Source organism: Bubalus bubalis, chromosome 1 (genome assembly GCF_019923935.1).
Source record: "Bubalus bubalis isolate 160015118507 breed Murrah chromosome 1, NDDB_SH_1, whole genome shotgun sequence".
Classification (NCBI taxonomy): domain Eukaryota; kingdom Metazoa; phylum Chordata; class Mammalia; order Artiodactyla; family Bovidae; genus Bubalus; species Bubalus bubalis.
Genome location: NC_059157.1, coordinates 103,735,484 through 103,754,220, shown reverse-complemented (window position 1 = coordinate 103,754,220; position 18,737 = coordinate 103,735,484). Strand labels below are relative to the sequence as shown.

General features: G+C 38.0%; 2 protein-coding genes across 5 annotated transcripts in view; one reads left to right on the top strand and one right to left on the bottom strand.

The window, feature by feature from the left end:
- USF3 (upstream transcription factor family member 3) overlaps positions 1-18,737 on the top strand; it is a 47,428-nt gene that overhangs the window by 11,880 nt on the left and 16,811 nt on the right. Inside the window, exons 2-5 of one of the 4 annotated variants that reach the window (XM_025284245.3) lie at positions 12,121-12,245; positions 14,317-14,430; positions 15,168-15,232; positions 16,585-16,613. In XM_025284245.3, coding sequence (XP_025140030.3) covers positions 15,186-15,232; positions 16,585-16,613 — 76 coding nt within the window. In that variant the 5' untranslated portion in view covers positions 12,121-12,245; positions 14,317-14,430; positions 15,168-15,185. The remainder of the gene's footprint in view (positions 1-12,120; positions 12,246-14,316; positions 14,431-15,167; positions 15,233-16,584; positions 16,614-18,737) is intronic. The other 3 variants (XM_044941929.2, XM_025284234.3, XM_025284237.3) reach the window with 3 other exon arrangements.
- On the bottom strand, positions 7,080-12,516 carry LOC112579682 (40S ribosomal protein SA). Its single transcript, XM_045165181.1, has 2 exons — positions 12,424-12,516; positions 7,080-7,729 (listed from the first exon to the last, which is right to left on the bottom strand). Exons 1-2 carry the CDS (start codon positions 12,514-12,516, stop codon positions 7,175-7,177), a joined length of 648 nt encoding a protein of 215 aa, XP_045021116.1. The 3' UTR covers positions 7,080-7,174.

Below are 18,737 nucleotides of genomic sequence, written 5' to 3'. Positions count from 1 at the left end.
AAAATCGAGGAAGTTCATGAAATGAACAGGAGAAAATGTATAACAGGTGTCCATACAGTATGTTTCTTAAAATTGTTAAGGGTATTTATGAATAGAATAGATATAAAAGGAAAGATGATATTGAGGAAAATGAAGAAAAACAAAAAATCAGCCAAGGACAAGTAAAAAGATAGTGGAGGAGGGAAGAGAAAAAAAGCGAAATATTGTAGCAATGCAATATATTCTCTCTCTCCTTTTAAAGGCTCTTGAATTATATAGAAACAAATCTTCAGATTTGTGTTATTTCAGACAAACAGGAACAAAATAATGCAGAAAAATTAAAATAATATAAACACATACACACTCCAGGCAAATGTTGAATGGAAGAAAATGCATAATAATTTGTTATCAAAGTTTAATTCCACACAACGAACATTTAATTGAAAAATAATTGATAAAACTTTATATACCTAAGGAGCTAAAAAGACATACTTTTCTCAAATACTCATCTAACACATAACAAAAATATGTCATGTAACAGGGCTACACAGGAAATCTCAAATTCTGAAAATTAAAAATTAGTTATTGCCAGTCATAATGCGAGGAAACAGACAGACATACAGACACACACACACACACACACACACACATACACACACATTCTTAACAAAAGGGGAACCAAAAAAGAAGAAATATAACTACTTGGAAAGCTTTTTACTTTAACTCAGTTTGAAGAGGGTATAAAAGTTGAAATTATAAGGAAGGAAAATTCCAGATAATAAAAACAAGCAAATTCTGGAAAAATAAATATAAATGATTCATAACATGTGAAATGATATTCAGCCCCACTAGTCCTCAAGGAGATGCAGGTTAAGCAATAATTATTTTTTGTTGCTTTGAATTTAAAAACTTAAAAGATGTTGATTGTAGCCTTTTTTTGGTCAGCATTGTTTTTAATAGCAAACCAAGTGAAACAAAATCCAGAAATAAAACAGGAAGAGGGATAAAGAGTATTAATCAATGGGTAACAGCTAAATAAATGATAGCTCATCCATGCTACACAATGCTATGCAGGTATTAAAAAAAGTAAGTTAAATTAAAAAGATGTCCATAGTGTATTTCTAAATTAAAATAAAGCATATTTCAGAGTGACATAGAACATGATTAAATTTTTATAAAAAAATTTTGTGCATATGAAAAGATATATATGTAAATGTACACCTGTAGAAAGATCAAGAAAATTGATGTCAAATTGATTACCAGTTGGTAGAGGGTAGAATGAATAGATTGTACTGGGGACTTTAATTTTCTTCCTTGGAAAAAGGGATGTGGTTAGAGGTAATTTTTTTGTCTTTTTGTTTTTCAGTATAGCAAAGAGTCAGACCTGACTGAGCGACTAACACCTTATTTGGATAGCATTTTAAAAAATTATTTAAAATTTAACTGAAACTATATAAACTATTTAGGAATTAGTAACTTGAAAACACTACATATCAAAATTTACAGGCTATGGACAAAGTTGTACCTTGAGGAGATATTATAGTCTTAAATGCATTTATTAGAAAGATAAAAATTAATTCATAATGCATACATGTGGCAAAAATTAAAATTGCATATGAAGATATCCCATGTATCCTGTCTCCCATTTCCCTTGTGCAGTCCTTCCAGAGAAATTCTGTGCATCATTGACTAGCTGTGCATCATTTACATGTTCTTCTCTCCATCCCTAAGGATACATATATACAAGTTTATTTGTAAAATACATACATACATTAATTAATTAATTTGCTAGGGCTGCCACAACAAAATACATAGGCTGAAGGGCTTAAATTAGAAAAATTAATTTTCTTAAAGTTCCTGAGGCTCAAAGTCCAGAATCAAGGTATCAGCAGGTTTACCTTTTTCTGAAGCCTCTTCTTGGCTTGGAGATGGTTGCTTTCCCACTGTGTCCTCACGTGGTCAACTCTATGTCTGTGTGGTCTGTGTTCTAATTCCTTGTCTTGTGAGGACACGAGTCATCTTGGATGAGGGTCTATCCTAACGACCCCATTTTAACTTAACTACCTCTTTCAAGGTCCTGTTTTCAAATACAGTCACATTCTGAAGTATTGGCCATTAGGACTTCAACATGTGAATCTGGAGGAGATACGATACAGCACATAAAAATACATAAATTCATATATTTGACTATCAGTACATATAACTGCATTGTACAGGTGGAGCTATTAGGTTGAACCACCTGAAACTGCAGTTTCTAGAGGCAGAAAGTATGAAATATGGGCAATTTCAGGTGGTTCTATATAATCCTGTGATATATTTAATCAGTTTTCTTTTGATGAGCCTTTCCTTGTCTTTTGCTACTTGAATATCCTTGAATGAATATCTGCTGGCACATACATGAATATACTTGTAGGTAAATTTCTAGGAGTTGTTGCATTAAAGAGTTATGTGTTTCTGTGAACCAGATGTGGGTCCATATTATGTCAGGAGGGAGTTGGTCTGGGCACTGAGCCACAGGCCTTCCAGACAGGACAAGGACACCTCAGCGAAAGAGATGGGAGCTGTAAGGACAGAGACAGAAGTTGGGGGGTGAGCAGAGTGCAAGAAATTGTGTGGTGGGAGGCATCATTCACAATAAAGGGACTGTACTGATGTATTCCCAGTGGATTGTTTTATAACTAGAAATGACTAGACGATTTTTATTATGTAGTTGTGACCAGTAAAGTCATGGCATCTGCCCTAATTTTTATCCAAGGAGTAGAATCACCCACCAGCAGAGATTTGAACTGGGACTGGAAGGTATTTTATACTGCTTGCATTTTATTTGTCCTTCTCATTTAGTTTAACAGTTACTAATATATGCATAAGTATTTGCTTAGAGATGGGTCACAAAGAGTTGGACACGACTGAGCAACTTGCACTCACTCACATAGGAAAAATATTGTTAAAAGTATAAGCGTATTGGTACTTTATATACATATATCTGTGCTGTTTAAAATTTTACAAAGAGCAAGAATTATTTTTTGCAACCGAATTAAAAAAAAAAATCCTGAAAGCATGAAGTTCTGTGAATTTAATTGTGATACAGTTTCTGAGCCAGAAGTTTTGTAGTTTTGTATGGGCAAGAGCAAGGAAATGGTCTAAAAAATGCCAAACTGTTTACAGTGGGTATTCCTGAAGAGTGCAATTGTAGAGCTAAGTAACTTTTTCATTTAACTTTATATATTTCTAGACTCTTCAAAAATGATTTTTAAAATAATACTGTATTGAATATTTGGAAACTGCTAAGATAGTGGATGTTAAAGGTTCTCATCACAGGAAAAACATTTTATGATTGTGTGTGGTAATGAATGTTAATTAGACTTGTAGTGAGTATCTTGTAATACAGACAAATATCAAATCATTGTGTTTATACCTGAAATTAATGTTATATGTCAATTATATCTCAATAAAAAATTATTTTTTTATACGAACAGGTTACAAGTGTAGCTTAAAAATAAAAAAATAAAAACTATGCTGAGCAAATTACTATACCCTTGACTTATTTCTTTATTTTGAAATGTTGTTTCACTCAAGTGCACAGTGAAAGCAGGACTTCATTATTTCATATTCTTACATATGTCATAGCATCTCAAGGTGGGCATTTATGAAACCTCCACGACTGAGGGCACACAGCATGATGTTGAGGAGGAAGGAGCCAACAAACATTGTTAAATTGTAATATTTCTTTCTTTTTTTAGTAATATTTCTTTAATGGCAAAGGAAATTAGAATTTCTGATAACAGTTACACAAAGCAGAAGACAGCACATTCATAAACAGCTCCTCAAGTTCCCACCGAGATGGAAAGCAGCTGCTGCAAGCACATGCGTAGAAGAAGGATTCTTTTGCACATGAAAACCACCTCTGTGCTATGTTTGTACTATTAATACAGATTTAAAGACTTAATGAGTTGAATCAGGTAGACCACGTAGGAATTTCTTAATCTAAAATGCTGGACGTGATAAATACAAATAATAGCTCATCTAGCAAAATACAGAGGGCAAAGATGCCTCAAAGCATGAATAAGATGATAGAATACATATATCCAAGATATTAAACATAAATGCTGTAACCATAGTTTTGAACGACATGGAAAAATGCCCACCTTAAGTGAAAAACAGAACAGAACATTGCCATGGCCTAACATTTTAATGGCTGTGACCCAAACCAGGACTTATGCTTAATTGTGTTGTGATTCCATGGATCATATTCAGTAGTATGAGTCATTTTGATTGGAGAGGACTATGGATTTATTATAGATCTCATATAAAGAAATGGAACATATTTTAAAACTGCATATCTATGTACCCACTTGTCCAAACATTTTAAGTAATTGTAAAATGTTTAGGAATGCATTCCATGGTAGCAGAACAGAAGCAAACACAGAGATTGAAAAGATTTTTCTCAACTCATGGACAAATAATGTTCATGCAGTGTGCCATAAAATATTTTCAATTAAGACACTTTAATTCCAGCTTGAAATTTTTGTGGTTAGAATTGGGTTTTTCTCTTCATTGTATCTAAAGACACAATTTAAATTAACTTTTACCACTAATTTGCTTCTCAGTGGGGAGAAAACACAACTTGCCACTGAACAGTTAAACTGAGTTTTCTCTTAAATGCTGGTACTTGTTTGTGGTGGTTTCACATTTTTCCCATATTAGGGAAATTGGGGATGACTGGTAACTAAGTAGAATTTGAAGTTACCTGCTAAAAGAAAGCAGATGTACAAACTGCTGAAAAGGATGAATGGTAGAGAATTTCAGATTACCCAAAGAGACTTCTATTAACAGTTTCTTTTTTTTTTTTAATTTTAAGATCTTGATTGAGATATAACTGACATACCATGAAGTTTACCATTTAAAATGTAATTTAGTGGGTTTTAGTATATTTATGGAGTTGTGCAACCATCACCATAGTCTAATTTTAGAACATTTTATCATCCCCCAAAGTCTGACCCCTTCTCTCCTCCCACTCCATCATTAGCAGTCATTCCCCATCCTCTTTAGCCCCTGGCAACCACGAATATACTTTCTTTCTCTATGGATTTGCCTGTTATGGACATTTCCTATAAATTGAACATATGAAGGTCACAATATGTGACCTTTTGTGTCAGACTTCTTTCACTTAATATAATGTTTATAATATAAAGGATCACCCATGTTGTAGCATGTATCAGTACTTCATGCCCTTTTATTGACAAATATATTGTCAAATAATATTTCACTGTGTGGATATATCACATTTTATTTATTTGTCATTTGGACATTTCTCTTGTTCCAACACTTTAGCTGTTAATAACATCGCTGCTACAAACATGTACACATTTTTGTGTGGACATGTTTTCAGCTCTCTTCAATATATATATCTAGGTGGAATCGCTGGGTTATAGGCAACTCTGTGTTAACTGTTTGAGGAAGTGCCATACCGTTTTCCAAAGTGAGTACACCATTTTACATTCATACCAGCAACATATGAAATAAGTGCACACTTCTGAATGTATGCATTTTTTCCAGCTTTATTGAAGTATGATTGACAAAAGCTATATGTATTTAAGGTGTACACCAAACACCAGCCAAATAAATTCCAACCATCAGCCAAATAAATAAGTAAATATTTAAATAAATGAACTTCCCTCATAGCTCAGTTGGTAAAGAATCTGCCTGCAATGCAGGAGACCCGGTCTTCTCTTCCTGGGTCTGGAAGATCCCCTGGAGAAGGAAATGGCAATCCACTTCAGTATTCTTGCTTGGTAAATCCCTTGGACAGAGGAGCCTGGTAGGCTACAGTCCATGGGGTTGCAAGAGTCGGACACGATTTAGCAACTAAACCACAACCACCAAGGTGTACAACATAATGCTTTGTATACATCGTGAAACAACTATCACAATCAAGCTAATTAACACATCTGTCACCTCACATAGTTACGTTTTGTGGTGAAAACAATTAAGATTTTCTCTGTTAGCAAATTTCAAATATATAGTACTTTATATTAACTACAGTCACTGTGCTGTACATTAGGTCTTCAGAACTTTTCATCTTTTAACTGAATGTTTGTACCCTTTCACCATTTTCCCCTAGCCCCTGGTAACAAGAGTTTTACCCTCTCTTATTATGAGTTTGACCTTTTTAGTTTCCATCTAAAAGTGAGAGCAATATCAATAATCTCAGAAATATCAATAATCTCACATATGCAGATGACACCACCCTTACGGCAGAAAGCGAAGAAGAACTGAAGAGCCTCTTGATGAAAGTGAAAAAGGAGAGGGAAAATGTTAGCTTAAAGCTCAGCATTCAGAAAACAAAGATCATGGCATCCAGTCCCCTCACTTCATGGCAAACAGATGGAGAAGCAGTGGAAACAGTGGCAGATTTTATTTCTTTGGGCTACAAAATTACTGCAGATGGTGACTGCAGCCATGAAATTAAAAGATGCTTACTCCTTGGAAGAAAAGTTATGACCAACCTAGATAGCATATTAAAAACAAGAGACATTACTTTGTCGACAAAGGTCCATCTAGTCAAGGCTATGGTTTTTCCAGTGGTCGTGTATGGATGTGAGAGTTGGACTATAAAGAAAGCTGAGCGCCGAAGAATTGATGCTTTTGAACTGTGGTGTTGGAGAAGACTCTTGAGAGTCCCTTGGACTGCAAGGAGAGCCAGCCAGTCCATCCTAAAGGAAATCAGTCCTGAATATTCATTGGAAGGACTGATGCTGAAGCTGAAACTCCAATACTTTGGCTACCTGATGCGAAGAGCTGATTCATTTGAAAAGACCCTGATGCTGGGAAAGATTGAAGGTGGGAGGAGAAGGGGATGACAGAGGATGAGATGGTTGGATGGCATCACTGACTCAATGGACATGAGTTTGAGTGGACTCCGGGAGTTGATGATGGACAGGGAGGCCTGGTGTGCTGCAGTCCATGGGGTCTCAAAGAGTCAGACACGACTGAGCGACTGAACTGAGATCACACTGTGTTTGCCTGTGTCTGGCTTATTTCATTTAGCATATTGGCCTTCAGACTGATTCATGTTGTTACAAGTATCAGGATTTCCTTTATTTTTTTTTTTTTTAGAAACAGTTTATTTTCCATCAACCAAATTTCCATTTTGGTGGAAGTTTGTGGAAGTTCTACAAGTGTCTGGAAGAAGAGCTTACGACCACTCGGTGGTGGTTACTACCCATTCCGTGGCCTGGGCGGTGGGGGCTGCAGACCAGTCTTCAGTGGAAGGCTGAGCACTCCAGTCTTCAGTGGGGAACTGCTGAATGGGCACGGAAGGCACCTGCACGCCTTCAGACCAGTCTGCCACCTCAGGCTGAGCAGCCGTGAACTCTGGAGCTGGAGCAGTCCATTCACCCTGAAACTCCTCCTTGGTCACAGCCTTCTCAGCTGCTGCCTGCTCTTCCTTTTCAATCTCCTCAGGATCTTTGTAGAAGTAGAGGTCCGGCATGACCTCCCACGGGTGCTCTCGGGAGATGGTGCCACGCATGCGCAGGACTTCCCGGGCGCGCATCCACCACATCAGACCCACCGAGTGCGCTCCCTTGTTGTTGCACGGGATGGCGATGTCCACGTAGCGCAGAGGAGAGTCCGTGTTGCACAGAGCAATGGTTGGCAGGTTCACGTAAGAGGCTTCCGTGAGGGGCTGGTGGTCAGCCCTGGGATCGGTGACCACCAGAAGCCTTGGCTCCCTGAACGCGGCCTGGCGCTACCCAGAGAGGGGTCCATAAGGCGTTGTCCTGAATTCCCATCGTAACTTAAAGGGAAGCTTTCACAATGTCCGGAGCCCTTGATGTCCTGCAAATGAAGGAGGAGGATGTCCTCAAATTCCTTGCAGCAGGAACCCACTTAGGTGGCACCAACCTTGACTTCCAAATGGAACAGTACATCTACAAAAGGAAAAGTGATGGCATCTACATCATAAATCTGAAGAGGACCTGGGAGAAGCTTCTGTTGGCCGCTCAGGCCATCGTCGCCATTGAAAACCCGGCTGATTTCCTTTATTTTTAAGGCTGATTAACATGTGTGTTTGTGGGAGGGGCTTTCCATATAGATGTGTGTGTCAGGCTTTCCTTATGTGTGTGTGTGTGTGTGTGTGTGTGTGTGTGTGTGTGTGTCAGGCTTTCCAGGTGGCACCGTGGTAAAGAACCTACCTGCCAGTGCAGGAGATGCAAATGACAAGATTTAGATCCCTGTGTTGGGAAGATGACAAGATTTAGAACCCTGGGTTGGGAAGATTCCCTGGAATAGGTAATAGCAACCAACCCATTCCACTATTCTTGCCTGGAAAATTCCATGGACAGAAGAGCCTGGTGGGCTATAGTCTGAGGTGTTGCAGAGAGTCAGACACGACCAAGCATGAGCATATAAATATCACATATGATATATGAAATAATACTTTCATATAGTACAGTCTTTTCTGTACCCATTCACCTGTCAGTGGGCATGTTGGTTGTTTCCGTATCTCTGCTACTGTGAATGATGTTGCAGTAAATTAGAGTACAGATATTTCTTCAAGATAGTGACTTATTTCCTTTGGATATGCATCGAGAAGTGTGATTGCTGAAACATATGGTAGTTCTATTTTTAATTTTTTGAGGAACCTCCGTGCTGTTTTCCATAATGGCTGTACCAATTTATGTTTTCACCAATGGTGTCCAAGGATTCCCTTTTCTCACATCCTTGCCAAACCTTATCTTTTGACTTTTGATAACAGCCATTCTAACAGGTGTGAAGTAAAATATCTTTGTGGTTTTGATTTGCATGTACCTGATGATTAATGATGTTGAGCATCTTTTCATACACTTGTTGGTCATCTGTATGTCTTCTTTGGAATATATATTCTTCCTTGAATATAAATATATTTTTAAAAGAAACTTCAGGGGATTAAGTGGCAGTGACTTTGAAAGAGCCTTTTGAGATGCTGGTAATGTTCTATATATTGATCTAAGTGGTGGTTATATGGTTGTATCCTTGTATAAAAATACATGAGGGATTTCCTGGTGGTCTAGTGCTTAGGATTCTGGGCTTTGCTGCTGTGGCCTGGGTTCAGTCCCTGGTTGGGGAACTGAGATCCTGCAAGCCACACAGCACAGTCAAAAAAAAAACAAGAGAGAGAGAAAATAAATAATAGGTGATTAGAGTGAACTTAAATTAGTGACTTATTGTATGTAAGTTATATATCAATAAAAAAGAAAAAAATCCTAACTGCGTTGTCCTTTTTTCCATTTTACTGTAGACTAGGGGACTTCATTTTACTTCAGATCAGGGCTAGGCTAGTTTCTGTGGATTGCTCTTCAAGAACCACTGATCTTAAGATACACTCTGAACACATTCATTAGGCGTAAAATATTCCTTTACAGTCTGGTCCAGGTTCCCTTTCTGCCCCCCACCCCCCACAGTAGAATTCTCAGATAAAACATTATAAAGCTCTGTGGTGAAAAAAAATAAATGAGAACACTGGTTGCCTCTGTGGGAGTAGGGGAAGGGATTGACAGGAAGGGTCATGAGAGAACTGTCTCTGATGATAATAATGCTCTGCGCCTAGATAGGGTTTGTGTCACACAGGTATATGCATTTGTCAAAACTCACTGATTGTTATACTAAAATTTGTGCATTTTACTAATATGTAAGCTTTTCTTCTTGGGGAAAAAAGTTACCTCATGGGGAAAAGAGATATGATCTGGGGACTTCCCCGGTGGCCCAGGGGTTAGAACTTCGCCTTCCAGTGCCGGGAGTGCAGGTTCAGGTCCTGATCAGCGAGGTGAGATCCCGCAAGTGTCGCAGTCAAAAACCAGAATATAAACAACAGAGGCAGTGTTGTGACTAATTCAATAAAGACTTGACAAATGGTCCACATCAAAAAAAAAAAAGAAAAAAGATGTGATTTTTGATGCAGGGGATCTGAAGGCCACACTTTGAGAACCACTAACTTTGACTAATTTCAGAAATAACTTTCTTACCATGAAAAATAATAATCCATAGATTACTAATGTAACATTTTGACAGTTTTCTTTAAAAATTCATGATACTTTAAATAGTTTAAAGGGTGTATTTGTATTTGTTATATAAATATTGTATTAAAAATGCTGTTTCCTTATTAGAGTAATAAGTGGACATGGATTCATGACAATATTATATAGTTCTTTGTTCCAGTAAATGTTCTTTTTCAGTGTCAGGAATGCAATTTTAATATCAGGAGATACTGGACATGGAAGTAATTTTGCATTGAGTTAGGTTAATTGAGTTGGTTAAAATGTGCTTTGAGATGGATATTTATAGTGACATTTGGTAAACTGGGTGGTTTTGATTTGAGGTTGCATTCCTCTTTGAGTAAACTGCTGGCTTTCACCTCAGTGCAATATATTGATTGTATCTACTTATGTGATAGGGCTCTATTGTCATTTGCTTTAAGATCCTAGATGTTTAAAAAAAGTAACACTTTTACTTCATGTATCTTAATTGTAACGTGAATCTGAAAAGTTTGAAAAAAGGACACCCTGAGGGGAACAACTGGAACAGTGATATTAATCACCAAATGCCGACGCATGTGGGTATGAGGCAAATCTGACCTTACTGGTTTATAGGTAAAATTATCTGGTCGACTCTCATACCACATCCCAAACAGTCTCTCCTACAGTCAAGTATTGGTCAGCTCCCTGAATTTCACCGAAATAACTGCCTGTGCTTTCAAGTTGTCCTGATAAGAACCACCTGGGGGCACGCATTAAATTTCAGGCTACTACCTTGGAGATTGGAATTCCTTCTTTTGAGACAGATTCAGTGCATCTGGGATGAGCTGAGAACCTACATTTTTAAACTGTTACCTTTGGATTAATAGGAACGTTTAGGAAATACTGACCCACTCCAGTGTTCTTGCCTAGAGAATCCCAGGGATGGGAACCTGGTGGGCTTCTGTCTGTGGGGTCGCACAGAGTCAGACATGACTGAAGCGACTTAGCAGCAGCAGCCGTGAAAAAGAGTTTCTTTTGTACAAAAAAAAAAAAAAAAAGAAGAAGAAGAAAAGAAAAAGAAAAATCACAAAGAGACCTTTTTGGAAATATAGATTCCTGGGCCCTCCTTCAGTTCAGTTCAGTCACTCAGTCGTGTCTGACTCTTTGCAGCCCCATGAACCGCAGCATACCAGGCCTCCCTGTCCATCGCCAACTCCTGGAGTTCACTCAAACTCATGTCCATTGAGTCATTGATGCCATCCAGCCATCTCATCCTCTGTGGTCCTCTTCTCCTCCTGCCTTCAATCTTTCCCAGCATCAGGGTCTTTTCAAATAAGTCAGTTCTTTGCATTAGGTGGCCAAAGTATTGGAGTTTCAGCTTCAGCATCAGTCCTTCCAATGAATATTCAGAACTGATTTCCTTTAGGAATGTACTGGTTGGCTCTCCTTGCACGTTAAAGGACTCTCAAGAGTCTTCTCCCAACACTGCAGTTCAAAAGCACCAATTCTGTGGCCCTTCTTAGCACTTCTCATTTGTCTAGGATGAAGCCCCCGCTTTTTTTGGGGGGGTGGGGGTGGGGAGGGCATGCTGCAGGGTTTGTGGGATCTTAGTTCCTTGAGCAGGGATTGAACCCAGGCTCACGACAAGGAAAGTCCTACCTTCTGGACAATCAGGGAATTCTCCCCATGTTGACATTTTTTAAGAGCACATACAATGTGCAGATATGAGAGCTGTCTTCCTGATGCCTTTAGTGGAAGGTCCTTGAGTAAGTCTTCAGTCACTCTCTCAAGAGAATGGGGAAGTAGGAGATTAAGGAAAGATAATTTTAGAATTGAGGACAATTGGTGTAAAAGCTAGGCTGACAGCAAGTGACAGTGAGCCATCATAAGAAAGGAGAGACTCACCTCCTGGAGACTGTCCCATGGCTGCTGTGCTACCATTTTTGTGGGGGTGGAGCATGCATAAGCCTCTGGGAAGTGACTTTTGAAAGCAACTAGGTTCGTTAACTTTTAAGAGGTGGGGAGAATTCAGGATCACCCTGTAAGCCACAGAAAATCTGCCTGCCTGCCCTAGGTTGCTAGTCCTCGTTTTATTCATGCTGCTAATGGAAACCTATAAACATTCACTCATTTTTCTCTTGTGTAGTAAGAAGAAAACATAACTTATAGACCATCTTCTGGCAGAAGATGATAGATTTGGATCAGAAACGGGAGGCGTTGGAAGCCAGGAATCAAAAGTGAAGAGATTCTGCAAGCCCTTGGGTGAAAAAGGTGACAGGGATTGATTTATTTACTCACGTGTCCCACATTATGTAATGTGAACTTGCTTTTAGGCTGATCTGGACTTTATAAATGTTAGGGAGAAAATGGAATAAATAAGCTGCCGGAAAAAGATCTAGAGCACACGTTTCTCCTCAGGCTGATACAGTCAGTACTTTTCTATCAGTACCTTGTCTGCATCTATTTCTACTTCTTTCCCAGGACTCTTCTCCCTCCTTTCTAGAGCTAAAGCCTTAACCAGAAATGCATCATCAATATCCATTGTTGTTGTTCAGTCACTAAGTCATGTCTGACTCTTTGTGACCCCATGGACTGCAGCAAGCCAGGCTTCCCTGTCCTTCACTGTCTTCTGGAGTTTGCTCAAACTCATGTCCATCGACTCCGTGATGCTATCTGAACATCTCATCCTCTGTTGTCCCCTTCTCCTCTTGCCCTCAACCTTTCCCAGCATCAGGGCCTTTTCCAGTGAGTCAGCTTTTCACATCATGTGGCCAAAATAGTGGAGCTTCAGCATCAGTCCTTTCAATGAACATTCAGGGTTGATTTCCTTTAGGCTTGACTGGTTTGATCCCCTTGCTGTCCAAGAGACTCTCAAGAATCTTCTCCAGGACACAATTTGAAAGCATTAGTTATTTGACTTTCAGCCTTCTTTATGGTCCAACTCTCACATCTGTACATGACTACTGGAAAAACCATAGCTTTGACTAAACAGACTTTTCTCGGCAAAGTGATATCTCTGCTTTTAAATACACTGTCTAGGTTTGTCATAGCTTTTCTTCCAAGGAGCAAGCATCTTTTAATTTCAAGGCTGCAGTCACCATCTACAGTGATTTTGGAGCCCAAGAAAATTAAGTCTGCCACTGTTCCCACTTTTACCCATGTATTTGCCATGCAATGATGGGACTGGATGCCATGATCTTAGTTTTCTGTATGTTGAGTTTTAAGCCAGCTTTTTCGCTCTCTTTTACCCCCATCAAGAGGTTCTTTAGGTCCTCTTTGCTTTCTGCCATTAGAGTCATATCATCTGCATATCTGAGGTTACTGATATTTCTCCCAGCAGTCTTAATTCTAGCTTGTGATTCATTAGCCTGGCATTTTGCATGATGTACTCTGCGTAGAAGTTAAATAAGTAGGGTGACAATATACAGCCTTGTCGTACTGTTTTCCCAGTTTGAACCAGTTGTTCCATATAAGGTTCTAACTGTTGCTTCTTGGTTCATGTATAACTTACTCAGGAGACAGGTAAAGTGGTCTGGCATTCCCATCTCTTTAAGAATTTTCTACAGTTTGTTGTGATCCACACAGTCAAGGGCTTTTGCATAGTCAATGAAGCAGAAGTAAATGTTTTTCTGGAATTCTCTTGCCTTTTCTATGATTCATCTGATGTTAGCAATTTGATCTCTGGTTTCCCTGCCTTTTCTAAATTCAGTTTGTACATCTGGAAGCTCTTGGTTCACGCACTGCTGAAGCCTAACTTGAAGTATTTTGAGCATTACCTTGCTAGCATGTGAAATGAGCGCAGTTGTACAGTAGTTTGAACATTGTTTGGCATTGCCCTTTTTTGGGATTGGAATGAAAGCTGAACCTTTTCCAGTTCTGTGGCCATTGCTGAGTTTTCCAGATTTGCTGGCATATTGAGTGCAATACTTTAACAGCATCATCTTTTAGGATTTGAAATAGCTCAGCTGGAATTCTATCACCTCCACTAGCTTCATTCATAGTAATGCTTCCTAGGGCCCACTTGAGTTCACACTCCAGGATGTCTGGCTCTAGGTGAGTGACCACATCATTGTGGTTATCCAGGTCATTTATATCCATGGCTAACATTGATTAAATCCTTACTACAACTAGGCACCATGCTGTTGTCCTTTCCTTGTATTATTTCATCTTTTCTTTCTTGAAACAACCCAGTGATCTTGATACTGTGATTATGATCCACTTTCTAGATGAAATGTCTGAGTTTCCAAGAGGTTACACAACTTGCCCAGCACCTCACAACTAGGAAATGGTAGAACCAGATTGTAAACCCACACTGACTCCAGTTCCTTACTTTCTGCCTCAGAGAGAAAATGAGACACTGCACCTGCAGCCTCTTGTAGCGCATCAGAACAGGTAGCCCAGCTTGACAGGCCTCTTTTGAAAGATTGCCAATCCCTGGGATTTAAAGGCATTAAAGGTATTGCAAAATTCTTGAAAATCAGAAAAGAGAGAGAAATCACCTATAATATTCCTGGGCTTATAGAACTGTGTTTAATATTGTAATGTATTTGCTTTCAGGCTTTTTGAGTGTATTTCCATATAATATATGTATTCTTTAGTATCATGGTATTTTAAGTATTAATAGAATTTTCATACTCAAACTCAGGTTTTAATGATTCTCAAGTGATAATGTTTAAAACTTCTAGCAGTTTGAAATGAAAGAAGCCCAGCAAATGAGTAAATGAATGAATGCTTGCTTCCATATGTGGGATAGCGTATATTTGTGCACTTGTCACTTTTGGTTTTTCTGCATTCAGAGAGAATGACCATTGTTTTCAATTTTGTATCATGAGCAAAGAACATATTCCCCCAACTCAAGTATGTTTTACCTGTCTTTCCAGATCTTGCTCAAATCTGTACCCCTTTTAATTTCCAAATCTGTAATGATCTTTCTCTTCTCCAGTGTTCTCAAGCACTTCCTGGCTATATCTCACATTTGACATTCACCATGTTCTCTACCTGCTGGTTATAATATTTTTTGTCCTATCTTCTTATACGTTTTTTCCTGTCCACAATACCTAATCCAGTGCTTTTTCATGATGTCATTTTTATTTTTTTAGCATCTTGGTATTCAAACCAAATTGCTATTAATCAGTTTCTCCCAGATACTAGAATGCCTTTAGACTGTCTGACATGTCTTTTCATGCCTTGTAGGTTCCTATCACTGTAACCATGCCAGAAATGACAGAGAATGAGACTCCTACAAAAAAGCAGCACAGGTATGAAGCCACAGTCCAAAAATAATAGAGTTTTGGCAGATAAGCAGAATTGGTCCCCACTTTTTGAAATAGGTAGTCCTTTAGGGAACTTTAATTTGGATGTCTAGAAAACCATTACTCTTCAAAAATAGCTGTGGATGAATAGAAATAGATATATATAGAAAGGGGTATATAGTTAAAATTTACCTGTCCTTTGAATTCTGCTAGCAGTATAAGTGGTAAAATAACTATCAGTAGTTAAAACAGTGTAATACCTAAATATACGCTAAATGTTTGTTTCCTCTGAGACTTTTACTTGCATTCAATATTAGTCTTTGTGGTGGACGCAAAGCTCACTTAGACTGAAGTCAGCTTGAATAGACATTTTGTGATGTTATGAACCATTAATGCCATTATGCACATCAATATAACATTAGTTCTGGTTCCTTGTATAATACCTCCTTCAGAATTTCCGTCATTTTGGGCAATGTTTCTGCTTAGAATTGCATGACCAGTGGTTCCATTATTAAATATTACAATCATTGTTAGAGATTGGATAGCTATTAGAGAATGCTTATGTATTGAATAATGGTGTATATGGGAAAATTGGTGATTTTAGTAGATCACCTTTTGAGAAAAATGTAAGAATTTGGATAACCTAATTTCCATAAATGCAAGAGATGTCTCAGATGCCAGTTGTTAGTGCCTGCCACACTTCCCTCCCTGGGGTCACAAGGCTCCTCTCTACTGTTTGTCTTCTTTACACAGTCTCCCCTTCCCTTAGCCAGTGCCAGAGCAAACACTGGAAATCAGCTACAGTTGACCCTTGAACACAGTGGTGGTTAGGGTGTAGCCAGACCTCTTATTCACAGTTCCTCCATATCCACAGTTCCATATCCTTGGATTCAACCAACTCTGGTTCCTATGGCACTATAGAATTCACTATTGAAGAAAATCTCTGTATAAGTGAACAAGCCCCACATCGTGTTGTTTAAGGGTCAGCAGTACTTGGCATATCAATATTAGTTCCGTAAACATCAATATTAATTTAGGAGTTGACTAGCTCCTTAATTACATTTTTCAAATAGGTCAGTTTTCAATGACTGATTTACTTCCCAACCAATGACTTTGGGGTAAGAGACAATAGAGAATAGTAGTTCCTTTCAGTAGTTGTGAATTCTGAATTTATACTGATGTATCTGCAGTCAGGTTTTTATACCATAATCTATTATTGAGAAAATTTTCTTTAAAATGGCTTCTTATTGATACAACAAATACAAATTCATCAAATTATTTTTTATGGTTCTCAAAATATAAAGTAAAATGTTTTCCTATTGTTTTCATGTTCTTATTATCTATATTTTTTGTTTCAGAAAGAAAAATCGGGAGACACACAATGCAGGTAGAAACAATACTTGAAAATTTACTTGTTGGCATTTTTTGTATTCAAAATGAAATTATACTGTAGCTGATTGTGTTTTCATGTTAGGAGTACAGAATCATTATTCATTACATTCTAGGAAAGTGTTCTTTTATTGTTTGGGGTTTTATTTTTCATTTTTTAAAATTGAAGTCAAGTTGATGTGCAATATTATATAAATTACAAGTGTATGACATAGTGACTCACAATTTTTAAAAGTTATACTCCATGTATAGTCATTATAAAGTATTGGCTGTATTCCCTATGTTGTACCATATAGCTTATTTATTTTATACGTAATGATTTGTGCTGTATTGTTTTTAGTTGACAAAGTACTCCCTAAGTCTCATGAAGACTTATAGTCTCTTTAGCTAATTTAAGGATTAGTATACCGCTGGAGCTAGTGTTTTAAGTGATTTCACCCGCTGAGGAATTCCAGGTATACTCCTTATGGAAAGAGTGAAGAGTATGTGTCTGCAGAAATTTTAGAGGAGGCTAGCTGCCTACAGGAGTTGGGAAGAAATGGCTGTAGATTTTAAAGGTATTTGAAATGTGACCAGTTTTAAATTAAGCTGTGGAATCCTCAATTATAAGAAGAAATATAGGAAAAAAACCTTTGCTTTTACCTTAAATATCAGAATTACAGGCCATTGCCAGGTAAACATTTATAGAAGTAATTGTGCATACATTGACAATTTGATATATTGTTTAACATTTTATTTCCCATCAGGGACTGTAGTCAGATCTAAAAATATATATTTAATTGTTTCTTTTACTCTATAAATAATATCTCCCTTTCCCTAAGGAAAGGAACCTGGGGAAACTTTATCTATGGAAAGAAGTGTTGAACACTGACGGGACACTGCTGTTCCCCAGAACGGGAGCTCCCTGCATGTGACTTCCCTTTTGTCACTGTCGATAGAGTCTTAATGTTATTTTTGTTGTTGTTTTGTCTACACACATTAGAAAATATGCGCTTAGATAACAACAAATATTATTGTTAGAGCATTCAGAAGAATGGTGAGCTCTATTTTATTGCTCTGTGTGGGTTTTTTGTCCTATCAGTACATCTAAAGTTTTTTTTTTTTTTTTGCCTTATGAGCTAAATCTTTTTATTGGAATTAAATGTCACATGGGACAATAAGTATGTCCTGATAGTAATTTATTGAGAAAGTAAATCACTGTCATTGAGAGGGTGTTCTCACTGCTAGATTATGAGGCGAAAAATATATATTTGTGAAATAAGACCTACTTACGCTATATCTGAAAGGTCATCTTCTTAGAAGCACTGAAATCCTTCGTTAAAAGGAAGATTTGAGAAAACTAACAAAATGTAAACCAATTTTTCTGTTTACAGTATCTTATAGAGACCGCTTAGATGATCTCTTGTATTTTCTTGCCTCTTTCATACAGCTTTTAAAGTTGCAGCGTGCACGCCTGGAGCGTTTCTCACAGGCTGCCAGTTGTCTAGCTCCTTAGACGGGGCACAGCACAGACACCAGAGAGAAAATAAGCCACTGCCTTTTCTCATCTATTTAAGTCACAACTAATAGCTATTTCTACTCCAAAAATGCCTTCTAGTCAGCCTAAAAGGTGTTTTAAAGTTCTTTAATCTGCCTGCAAATGTCTAATTTGCTGTTTGCTATAAAGCAGCAGCTTTCTAGTAACATAACTAGTAGTGGGTTCTTGAAATTTAGTTATCATTAAAATCTCTAATAATTACTTGAAATATAATAATGACCTAAGAGTAATACTGGAGAAGGCAATGGCACCCCACTCCAGTACTCTTGCCTGGAAAATCCCATGGACGGAGGGGCCTGGTGGGCTGCAGTCCATGGAATCGCTAAGAGTCGGACACGGCTGAGCGACTTCACTTTCACTTTTTGCTTTCACCCATTGGAGAAGGAAATGGCAACCCACTCCAGTGTTCTTGCCTGGAGAATCCCAGGGACGGGGGAGCCTGGTGGGCTGCCGTCTATGGGGTCGCACAGAGTCGGACACGACTGAAGCGACTTAGCAGCAGCAGCAGTAAGAGTAATACAGTATTAGTAATTTGGTTTTGTAATTTGAATTTAATTATTACAGATCCCTTTATTTAAAATCCAA